Genomic DNA, 12660 nt, shown 5'->3' with positions numbered 1-12660 from the left:
TACTATTAAGTAATGCTAAGATACAAAAGTCCATCTGGAATTCAGTGTGACCCTACACACAGGCACCAATGAATATGTCATTCAGTCAAACTAGACCTCCAACATCAGAGGTGAGAACTTTTGCTCTGAATATTTTAGAAAATCTGTATAACTGTTCTAAATTGTGAAAATTGCTGCCATGCAACATTTTCTGGCAGATGTGTGAAGAAAATATCCACTTATTTTAAAGATGTGTACATGAAAAACCAGTCAAAGACTAGTTTATATTTAATACCCAAAAGATTATTGTGCTCATTGTTTATATAGGCCCCGTACACTAGGAAGTGTTTCCAAACATTTCCCATTATTGCTAACACTGGTTCAGCTGCATCAAAAGCAGCAATACTGGGACATCAGCTATCAACAGGGTCATCACAGTTTTTAGCATACTGTCACCTAACCCTCCTCAGTTCAGAGCCAATCATGGTTTCAACAGCTACTGGCCTGTGCACTTGAGTACTTACACTATTGCTATACGTGTTTGGAAAATTTTCCCTAGTGTTGACAGGGCCGCAGTGTGAATTTGTCAATAAGACAGACATATGTTAATGGTGGGCCCTACACTCCTTTCTGTTGCATGGCTCAGAGGGGAGGCAGGGAGTAAAATAAGAGGGCCTGATTTTCCATTTCCTTACACTTCATGTAGCCATTTACATACATGCAAAGTAGCTGTAAAATGCTACCATTCTGCTCCAGAGAGGTGTAAATGAATATACAAGATGCAAGGCAGTAGCGAATAAGACTCAAAGTGTTTATAAGCTGCAGAAAGGAGGGCACAGAGCCAGGGGAGCCCTTTCCCTCACCACAAGTACATGGAAGCTTCTCCACACACACTTTTTACACTGAGGCCCTGATTCAAACTAATAGCAGTCTTTGCCTTGACTTCAATGGACTTTGGATCAGGCTTTTAGCGCTCTGCATATTTTGGGAGGTTACATTCTCCCCTTAGGACTCCAAGGATTTCCAGAGAGTTCCAACCATTGCTAGGGGACAGCAGCACAGCTCCTCCTCTCCCCCTACTTCTAAGATTAAAATAGTTCCAACATTATTTCTGTGAAAAATTTCCACACTGAACATGCTGTCAATAGATATGTGATTGCTGGCCTGTTATAGCTTGATATTTCTGACATCATCCTCAATTGCCAGCTCAGCATATACCTGGGGAGTCAAACATAAGGTCAGTGGGCCAAATCCAGCCTTCCTGATTTCTTTATATGGCCCACATGAAATATTCAAATTGTGCTGAATCCAAGTTTTCTTTCTTTCTTTTTTTTAAAGTAATTTTCTAGAATTTGCAGCAGCAGAGAGAGTCTGCCAAACATGAACCAAGTGTAAATTGATATAATGGCTGCCTGAATCTGCAAGCAGCCTGGAACAATGACTGAGAGATGTAAACTCCTCTGCTGAAGCTTTATGACTAAAGACAGTTCTCTTGGTCTTGCAGCTGCATTAGTAATTTTAGTAACATAGAAAACATAATTTTGTAAAATCATAATTGGAGTGAGGTTTGTAAGTTGCAGAAAGGAGATATGGTACACAAGCTATTAGTTCTGCTGAAACATTCTAATTTGCATAAGTGAACCTTCACAATCAGGAAAAAATGTTTGATAATTATTCTGTGGCTTACATTTGTCAGCACTTTGGTTATTTTCCTTAGTAGTAGATCAAATCCTGTCACTGGGGATTTTCTGAGTAAGTACTACAGGATTTGGTCCCTTATTATATTATTGTAAATCTCCTTTCTGCTAGCAGTCCAAAGTCTGTGTCACTGACCACCTGGTAATATTTTAACAATGTTTATACAGTATTTTAAAAATCTACCTGACTCTGCAAGTGCTTAATGTTATTATTCAAATAGCTGGTTCACTGATACCAAGTAAAAGCCCTGTGTGCATTAGAAAATGTGTATGTATTTAACCTAATTTGGATCAAATTGTTTAATATCTGAAATGTCTATAAAAACATTTTGAGGCATATTCATTTATCATCTTTATTATGATAGTGTCTAGGGGCCAACCAAGATACCTCCTTGTCCTAGACATAGTACAAATATAGAACAAGAAACAAGTCCTTCCCTAAAGAGTTTAGAGTTGACATTGACAAGCCAGTGAAAGGATAGGGCAAAAGTATATAACATACACCAGAGTGAACAATGCAACGGTTTACAAATGTCATGCCATGCATTTTTGGTTGTGTTTTGTTATATAAATCTTCAGTGAGTTTATATTGTACTTCACCCTGTGCCAATATTTGCATTATTTAAATGTTTAGTGTATAACTGAGATAATCTTCTCTCACTGCATTTAGTTGGTAGAGCTGCATGTTTTTTATGTCCCAGAAGAAGTGTGGAACTTCAAATTAAATACAGTTTCTGCAGATCTTACTAGCAAATTCATTTCAGCTGGATTTATAAGGTGAGTAATTGTTGAATAATGGGGAGAAATGCCATTTTAGGCCCCAATCCTGCATACAGGTATGCACATGCTTAATTTTATTCCTGTGAGTAATTCCTTTATACTTCAGCTAAGCCCTGTATTGCAGCACAGCAACAGCTAGAACAGCCCTGGAGGTGCCTGTTCTGTGGTCTCTTCCAGAATCCGGGAGACACAAAAATGGCACACAGCCAACTTTGCTTCTTCTTGGGCTACACCAAACTTAGCTTCACCACAGCTGAGAATCTGAACTGCTAAAATGCATTTCCAAAGGGGGGTATTAGTGTGAGAAAGAGAGATTCCCTTTTAAAAAGACATTGTGTTGGAGAAATGGTTAGCAATATGAATTCCACAAGGGCAATTCATAAGTAAGTTGGGATATTTGCACGTCCTTAAATAATATTTATTCTCCTCTGCGTAACTAATACCCCAATCCTACAATGAGCTCTGCTTGGAACCCATTGAAATTGATGGGGCTCCGTGTATGCACAGAGGTCTACCTGGGCAGAGCTCATTGCAGAAACAGGGCCTAAATTTGTAATATATTTTTACCAGACCTTGCACCAGAAAGCAGAAAATTAACCTTTAACTTTTATTTTCTGAATGTTTTTCTCTTTTGTAACATACAAGATATTACGGATGAAATCGTAGCCCTGTTACAGTTGTGGGAGTTTTGCCATTGATTTCACCTTAGAAGACTAATGAGTTTAAGAAAAGGGAGTGAGTGTTACAGTTCATTTAATTTGAAAGAAGACACTGTCTGACATGCTTTAAAAGAACGTTACCCCTGACTTCCTACTGACGGCAGGTAGTGTTGTTGTGAGTGACCATTGAAAGTGGGATTGAGCCCTAGTCTGTGATCACAGGTAAGGAAGGGGACTACAGTCTTTACTCACAAGAAGTGCCATTAGGAACCCTGAGTATGCAAAGAAGGTACAGAAGATTAAAATGAGCTAAAGATAACAGGTGCCATCATGCAGTCTAATACATTAAAATGGTCACTTTCATTATAAGCCCTTTGCATACCAAAAGAATAGCTAGTTGTCCCTGTTATAAGAGCTCCTTACAAAGCATGGAGGAATGCCAAACTAAAGATGCTCTCACATTCTTTGTGGGGCTTTCAGAAGAAAACTAATCACTGATGGAGATCTTGCAATGTAGAAAGCAGGTTTAAAATAGCAAAGCAACTCACAATGTGGGCACAGTACACAAATTGAGGGTATTGAATTGCATACCTGTTTAGCTTATGGCAAACATATCACATTTTTTTTTAGGGTAACATTTCGATGTTGCGGTGAAGATTGTGTCTGTGTTTGCATTATATGCTCTAGCTTTATTTTCAAGAACTGCTACGTCAACTCCAAAAATTTGCTATTAGCTAAAACATAAAGGTTCAGACAAAGAATGAATATTTTCTTTTTGGGGTAAAAATGTTGAAGTTAAAAAAAAATTCTCTACATGATGGAAAGAAATATTAAATTGGTTTTCAGATACGCACTTATGTGCTAATTAAACAACGGCACTGTTTTATTGATTGCAATTCTGTAGCCCATCTGCCTAGCCTTAGAATATATAAGGAGATAAAAAGAAAAGTCAGCTCTGGCTCGTGAGATGATGAGTGAAATATCTCATAATGTCATTATGTCACAAAAGGGCCTGGGCTGCTGAAACCATCCTTGAAAGATAAAGAGCAAGTGAAGTCAAAGCATACGAGGAGGCAGCCAGCCAAAGAGAGGCCAACATTCCCAAGTAGAATCTTGCATTCCTTTTGCTCATGTGATTGGCTCTGTCCCATTTCTCGTCTCTAGTGGTCCTTATACTGTGCTCATTAACTTGGTATATATGGGCTTGTCTACACTTAAAACACTACAGTGGCTCAGTTGTGCCACTGCAACTGCACCACTGTCGTGCTTCAGTGCAGTCACTGCCTATGCTGATGGGAGGGATTCTCCTGTCGGTATAGGTAATCTGCCTCTCCGAGACATGGTAGCTAGGTTGACAGAAGAATTCTTCCATCATTCTACAACTGTCTACAGGGGGACTTAGGTCATCTTAACAACGGTGCTCAAGGGTGTGGATTTTTCACACCTCTGAAAAACGTCGTTAAACCAACCACATTTTCTAGTGTAGTAGCTTAATGCACTACTGGAAGCCATAAGTACCTTCCAGTAGTGCATTAAGCAACATAAAATCATAGACATGTATGACTGGAAGGATCTCAATAGGTAATTTAATCTAGTGCCCTGCACTGAAGCAGGGCTAAGTATTATCTAGACCATCCGTGGTGGTGTTTGTCTAAGCTGTTCTGAAAAACCTCCAATGATGGAGATTCCACAACTTCCCTAGGTAATTTGCTCCAGTACTTAACTACCCTTACAGTTAGGAAGTTTTTCCTAATGTCTAACCTAATTTCCTTTGCTGCAGTTTAAGCCCATTACTTCTTGTCCTGTCCTCAGTGGATAAAGAGAACAATTTATCATCTTCCTCTTTATAACAACCTTTTACATACTTGAAGACTGTTATGTCCACATTCAGTCTTCTCTTCTCCAGATTAAACAAACCCAGTTTTTTCAATCTTCCCCTGTAGGCCATGTTTTCTACACTTTTAGTAACTTTTGTTGCTCTCCTTTGCTCTTTCTCCAATTTGTCCACATCTTTCCTACTAACATGATTAACCTCTTTTTGTTATCTCGTCCTTCTCTGGGGAAGAAGTGTGTGCTATGCAGTGTTTTGTTCTGAAGTTTTGTATAACACCCCATACACATGCCCACACACATTCCTATATGTTTCTGTTAGAGAAGGCAAGGGAAAAGGTATGCACTTTGCATTTAGAGAACATCTGTCATATGCGTTAGTTCCTTGGGGAATTCATTCTACAGTTGTGGGCTCTCAAGAAAGCTCTGTCTTTTGCACAGATGAGGTTTACCCTTATTGTAGTTCCCAGTAGTTTTGTCATCTAATGTTAGACAAGCAAAAGTGTTCCCACACCTTTTTCAAATGGCAGGTCTTGCCCCTTTGCTTTTTATATAGGTTACTGACATGGGTGGTGCATGCACCTCCCCTTCAGCGAGGCTAGCACCTGCCCAGCCCCTTCCACCCGAGGCCCCACCTCACCCCTTCCACCTGAGATCCTACACCTTCTGCCCGATGCCATGCCTCCACTCTGCCCCTTCTGCCCTTCTCCCCACTCTTGCTGCCCAGAGCAGCCGTGACCAGCCCCCAGAGCAGCTGTGGCACTATGGGCCACACATGGTGAGTGGCGGGGAGGGTGAGTAGAGTGGAGGAGGGAAGAGGCAAGGCCACTATGACCTGGCAGCCAGTGGCAAGGTGACGGCAGTGGCTGCGCTGGGAAGGCTTAGCCTCCTCTGGCCTATTATACCTGCCGCCCATGGTCACTGAAATGTGAACACTTCTCAGTCGGTGTTGTGATAGCATGTGTATCACAGTATCATCATATTTTGATGCACCATAATGACTCTGAAACACCAAGCCTGTCTGATCTGGAAATGCAGTAGTTCAGGCACATTCTTACGTTGCAAACTAAATAGCCATCATTTGATCTTACAAATGTAATAATGAGTAATGGTATTCTAGGGTGTCTCCTCATGTCACACTGAGAGCACTGCGGGAGCAGCTTGGAGACTTCCTGGGTGAAAATGCTGTTGCGGATAAGTTTATATTTCTGAAAAATATAGGGAAAAAGCTAGCAGTGGTAAGTTATTTCTGCATTTTTCCTAGATTTCTTCTTTTGGATTTTTTTGAAACTGGATGATATTAGGCAACATTTTATACTTTTCCCCCCATTGAACTTTTCTGAAGCAAAACAGGGAAGTTTTCCTCCTGCTCTACTGAGATTGTCAAGTATTTAATAAAGTATTTTTTCTTTAATAGTTTGACAATTAAAATATCGTAGCATAGATAACTGGACATTTTTAGCACCACCTGTAAATATTGTTTTAATCTTGTGAATTTTAAACTAGTTGTATGCAGCTGATATAATCTTCCTGTTTGTTTGGGGTCATGGTAACCTCTCCTATTTATATCTCTGTGATCAAATATTTGTTGAGTTTTTCAGTTCTGCTATTTCACAACAATAACAATGTAAACTATTCCAAGAGCTGCACCTTTCTTACAAGTAAGGGGCATTTGAATTAGGAAAACATTTGAACATGTTAATTTTCTTTTCTTTTTAAATAATTTGTCTGTAGACAGTGCAATTAATGTAATTGCCTGGGAGAAAGAGAGCAGAATTTTGTCCTATATGTAGTTTAATTGAATTTATTTCATTGGTTAAAGACAGACTTAAATGTAAGTTCAGATTTCTTATTCTCCACAAGACACAGATTTCAAATATGCATTGATCACTTGAGATTTTGTTTATTAAAAGGGCTAAGTGGAAATCTGAAAAGGACAGCCAAAGATATCAAGAAAACTAATAAAAAATTTCTTAAGTACCATAGAAGTTGGCAGGAGAGTCAGTGGCTTCTTTTTCTATATTAAAATACTTGCCTTGTTTTAACAATTGAATAGAGAACCATGTTACTTGACACACACTTCCTGTTCAGACTAGGCCTAATCCAACTCCTAATCAAGACTCCCTGGAGTCTCTCCACTGACTTCAGATGGGAGTTGTCTCAGGTCCTTTGAGCCGTAAGTGAAAACGTAAAGGGTGAAGATATTTATAAAAATATCCTGTTGGGCTCATTACAGTACACATTTGAAGTCTGACAGAAGTATGAACAGATAGATGCCATGTCAGAAAACAGAATTGTAGTCTGTGTTCTTCCCATCCAAAAGCTAATTCTGAATACAATACTAGTTTAATATATGTAGTGTGTCATATGTAACTTACAAAGAAAGTAAAAACATATACAAATGGAATGGTACGCTGCATTCCTTTTACAAAAGTATTTTGTTGATTTTACTTGCTTTTTTTATGATCCAAGGTGAAGGCAAAGCAAGAAAAAGAATTGAAACTCAAGTTATTTGCTCCGCCTCATGTATGTATCAGATAATTTTCAGGTTATCATTTCAAGTGTGCACTTCATGTTGCTTATATTTTCCTTGTCTAATTAACATACTGTATATTTTAGGCACTTCATCCCGAATTATATTTGCTCCCTGGAATGGACCATTTAGAAATTGTTTATTCATCATCAGCAACTCCAGATACACAATATTTTAATGCAGATCATGCAGAATCCTATAGATTTCCCCATGGACCAAGTACTTTAAATCTTTCAGAAAAAGAGCCTGAAAATAGTCCAACATTTCTAGAAAGTCCACAGAAAAATACTCTCAGGCAGAATCAGGAAGATTGTAGTTCTTTAGGATGGAATGAGACAGAAAAAGAAATTATTCCAGTTTTGCACATAAAACATGAACAAAGCCTGAACAATAGGACTCAAGAAAAGCAGATTCCATGCAGAAGGAAAGGTAAGATTTAACCAGTATGGGGAAGGGAGAATGAGATGCTTTTAATACAGACCTAAACAGGAACTGAAAAAGAAAGTGGATGATTATACTATAAAAAACAAACAAATCCAAACCTGTTGAAATAATGTTATAAGACTGACTTAAATGGTCAGATTCAGAAACTGGAGGTGAAGTCATTTCCTTCATCTCACTACACTATATTAAAGGTCAAATAATTTACTTCTTTGTACTTCACATTTGGAGATTTTTGTTGTTATTCAAATTGACTTATAAAAGCAGGGAAATTGATTTCTGCTCTTTTTTGCCTAATTAGAAGGTACAAATACACTTACGTGGAGTCAGAAAAACAAAGGGACTATTTCAAATCTTCATGCAAAACAGAGCATTGAACAAGCCAAGAACGAAGCTCAGGAAAATCATATTCCCCATGGAAGAAAAGGTACTATTAATTTAGCCATCTTTTCTCTTTAAGGGTGCGTTTTAGAAAGGGGGAGTATAAGGCTAAACAAGAATTAAAAAAATCTATAATTACACAATGAAAACTATTCAGACAATGTTATAAGAATGATTTGAAGTCACAAAAGCAAAGGAATCCAATTCTTTCCTTCACCTAACCCTATTGTACCAAAGGTACAGTAATATGCACTTTAACTGCATCCATGGTTTTGAGACCCTTGCAATATATAAGCACAGTTATGTAAGTTAATGGAATTTCAGCATAAATTCTAAATTTTATTTTGGAGAGACAGTAGTTAAAGACTGAAGGCAGTCTTCTGTTATAAAAAACACTTTGATTTCTGCTTTTCTAATTTCATCAAAATCTACCTGAAATTTTATAGGCATTGTTTTATGCTGGGGTAGAATTTTTTTTTGAAAGTTTAAAGCAAAATGGAAAAGGCCTTTGGGAAATAAGGTTAAAAACATGAGGTGAGCTTGTTTCTTGAACATTATCCTGAATTTGTTTGACTCATCATAATTCCAGAATGGTTTGTTTTAGAAACTTGGAATTTGCTTTAATCTGTTGTGTTTGAGATGAAGAGATTAGGAGACAAGCGTCAGTGTTTTTCAGAATTTCTTGCTTAATTTCTAGACTAAGTATTTTTGACTGAACGACAGTATTCAGTTAAGTAGTTAATAGGTTTTTACAATCTTAATTTAAATTTAAGTTTTCTTTCCAATTTATCAAATGTATTTAACAAGATACACTAAAACCTTAAAATTATAAATGTGAAAGTTTATTACAATCCATAACGGAAATCCTGATTCCATTGAAGTTAACAGCAAATCTGTTGTCTTCAATGAGGCCAGGATTTCATCCATAATATTTACACCCTATGCCTTCTACTGTAATGGTCTACTCTTATTAATCTATGGCATGAAATATGGGTTTATGTCAATATACAAGGTCCAGTTCCATTTTTCCTTCACTTGTGTTTCCTTGTAACATGGTTCAACTCACCACCTTGGTGCCTCCTGCTGGCTATCTAGGGAATCAGCTCTCAGGTGGGCAGACACCTCTCTCTGTGGTGTCTCACCCTCCATCTTGTCTCCTCTGGACCCTCGTTCTCATGACTTGCCCTTCCGGCTGAGTCACAGTCCATGTTCCCCTCTTCCAGGGGATTCTGCAGTCCATTCTAGCCACTAACCACTGTGGCCACTGCAGTCCTGTTACCACTCCAATGGTGATTGGGGGGGGGGACCTGAGCCCACCCACTACTCCAGGTCCTGGCCCAGGGACCCTGTGTGTGGCTGGCCTTTTTCTGCATTTCCTCCAACTCCTCAGTGGATTTCCCTGGGCCACTTCCCTACAGCCTCAATACCTTCTCCACCCTTGCTTCAGGGAATTCAGCTCTAATGGGGCCCAGCAGCCAGCCACTGCTCTGTCTAGGGTTCTGACAGTCCTCCCTCTTCAAGCTCCTGGGAGTCATTCCCCTTGCACTGCTCTGCAGTTCCCTTTTGTACCAGCCTCCTGGGCCCTGATTAGCTACCACATAGCCCCTTCCTATTGGCTACCTTTCACACAGCTTCTCCAAGAACCCTCTTAACCCTTTCCAGGCCATTGAGGGGCAGGCATCCCATCACATTCCTATTTCCCATTTTACTGATATGATTTCCTCAACATTTTCAAACACAAGTCCCTAAATCCATCATGCCTGCAGCACCCAAAGAGTTCAGGGGTATTAGTAGATGCTCTGCATCCCTGAAAATCAAATTACTTTATTCAGATGTCTTATAGATTTAGGAGCCTAATTTTAGGCACCTGACTTTCAAAACTTACAAATATAGTTATGTAATTTGTAATTCTGTAATTTGTAAATTTGTAAATTAATATCTTAATTTCCACAGTGCATAGATATTTCTTCATGCACTTTGTCAAATTCATAGTGAGATTTTAGTTATTTTCTGTGAATGTTGTTTACAGTAAAGGTCTAATCTTTCATTTAGATACTGATCTAAAAGCTATGAGCGTTAATGAGTTCTGGATCAGGCCGTAATTACACACTGAAAACTCCCATTGACTCAGTGGAAGTTTTGCCTGAGAACTGCACGACTAGACCTAAAATTTTCAACCTGTGATATCAAGGCTTATTATATAATAAATAAAATAAATAAATAAAGCAATTGAACAATTAATCTATAGACAGCTTCTTTATTGAGCTATTTTACACTTTAAAATGAAAGCCTTTTAAGATTCTCCCAGAAAAAGCTTTCAGAGCTTTCATTTATCCTGGCTGAACCCTCCTTCATCCTTGTCTACTGATACAGGGAACTACTTAAACATGCTTAGTGGATTTTCATACAAAAATAATTTATTTCCATATCAAATTAGGAACAATAAATGATTCAAATCCTTTATCAAAAATCTATTGGAATTAGAATGTGATAACAGGAAAGTAATTTCATTCACTTCAGTTTTCATTGTCAACTATATCTACTGAAATTCACGTTTAACCATGATCATAGGACTCAAGAAAAGGAAAATATTTCTACTCACCGCCCACAAAGTAGAATTTTAATTTGCTTTTACAACATTAAAGCGTTTGACTCTTAAAACTGAGAATTTAACATGTTCCCTGAATAGATGATAATGGAAATAGTACAAAGGTGTGGGTGGGATTAAAGCAAAGCTAAAGTTAACAGTTATCAGCCAGAATTGAAAATGTTTTTTGAAAGAGATCTTTCAGCTACACATTCTCATCTAATACTGAATGATTGCTGAGTACTGGAAGCCAATATTTATAGTAGTCTCTTCAGAATGATCTACTACCCTACTCTACTACCCGGTTAAAAGGAAATAATTGATTAAATGAGTATCGTTGGATTGCAAGTGATGTAATATTAGTAGGTTGCCTATGACCACCTTCTTGTCTTTCATATCTGAAGAAGATATAATAAACTACAATTCATTCTTTGTTCAGCATCCATTTTGATGAAATTACAGTTTTAAATCACATCATTAATACAATACTGAAAATCTGAATAAAAAGAGCTTTACAATCAAATATAAGAAGGGTAGATTGTCCTAGCTTAGCATTAGCTGATAAAACTTTTACTGAGAAACTACTAGATGCAATAATATTCCAAGTTTTCAAGTGCACTGGCACTTCATAAATGTTCATTTAGGCATACCACTAGATGTTCAGCAATTTGGATTAGCACCCAATGGTTTGGATATTTATCAAAGTTTTAGCCAAACTTCTCTGGTCTGCAAAATTGGTCCAGAAAACTCATAAGAACAGGCTTTTTTGGATGACTACTAGTAATTCCTGTGTCCAGTCAGACAGAAATACTACAAGAGCAGCCTCGTACTTCCACTGGCAATGCCTACACTACATCAGGAAGTGCAAACATAAATGAAAAATATTAGTGAAATGCTCTCAGGAATGATTTGGTTTAAGGAAGATAAAGGCATGGGTTATGTCTCTTCCATTTGTCTATAGATATAGACCATCAGAGCTGTTTTCTATTAAACAATAAAAATTGGGCACTTTTCATTAGAACTATTTATTTTGTATCTATTTTTGATTTTTAAGAAGTAGCATTAATTCATTAAAATTTTTAAACAAAAAAATACCAGTTATCTCTTGCTTTGCTAACATCAGCTCCAAATGATGCCTCAGAGTGATGACATTTTTCATTTCTGGACTATTGTTAGATGCAGAATTAATTTAAAACAGGGAAAATTCTGAATGAAGGTGAGCAAATTAGTGGTTTCCTTAGTTATATTGTCGCCTGTATAAGTTGCTTAAATTGGGCCCAAATATTCAGAACTAAAAGACCATGTTCCTGCTTTATTTCTCTTCTCTATTATTATTTTCATACTGACATGCTTGAGTCAAGTAGAATGGACTCATGTCCAGATACTGCCTGAAGGTAGGAATTTTCAGACTTTTATTTTAAACTTTGGTACATGAGACAAAGGGTCATTTACTCCAACAATTCATTGATAATAATTTCAGTGGAGTCTTTTCCAAACAAGACAAACATTCTTTTCCCCACTGTGATATGAAAAACATATTATTTAAAAATACATTTAAAGTATTTGTTTTACAATAAAAAAATGATGATTCAGAGAATCCAATCCTTTTAATATTACACATTAATTTCACCTGTTTTCAAACATTCTAAGATTCTTTCTTTAATTACACAAAAGATGTAAGATTGTATTTTGTTTGAAAGAAGTGTATCTTCTGAGTCAATATTTTCATTTTGAACATTGGATCCTCATGTAATTGCCACTCATTTTTAATAA

At 37.4% G+C, this 12660-nt stretch overlaps 1 protein-coding gene across 4 annotated transcripts in view; it reads left to right on the top strand.

Moving 5' to 3' along the window:
* Positions 1-15: 15 nt before the first annotated feature.
* SPATA1 (spermatogenesis associated 1) overlaps positions 16-12660 on the top strand; it is a 38648-nt gene continuing 26003 nt past the window's right edge. For all 4 annotated transcript variants that reach the window (XR_010918083.1, XR_010918084.1, XM_067538573.1 and 1 more), the window contains exons 1-6: positions 16-110; positions 2347-2453; positions 6066-6183; positions 7418-7471; positions 7565-7907; positions 8221-8346. Coding sequence is in view for 2 of the 4 variants with exons in the window: in XM_067538573.1 (XP_067394674.1) it covers positions 69-110; positions 2347-2453; positions 6066-6183; positions 7418-7471; positions 7565-7907; positions 8221-8346 (790 nt within the window). In the remaining 2 variants the exon portion in view is untranslated. The remainder of the gene's footprint in view (positions 111-2346; positions 2454-6065; positions 6184-7417; positions 7472-7564; positions 7908-8220; positions 8347-12660) is intronic.

Source organism: Emydura macquarii, unplaced genomic scaffold (assembly GCF_026122565.2).
Source record: "Emydura macquarii macquarii isolate MOO-44397 ecotype Brisbane River unplaced genomic scaffold, CSIRO-AGI_Emac_v2 contig_480, whole genome shotgun sequence".
Taxonomy (NCBI): domain Eukaryota; kingdom Metazoa; phylum Chordata; order Testudines; family Chelidae; genus Emydura; species Emydura macquarii.
The sequence above is the reverse complement of the archived record's forward strand: the minus strand, read 5'-3'. Positions and strand labels throughout refer to the sequence as shown.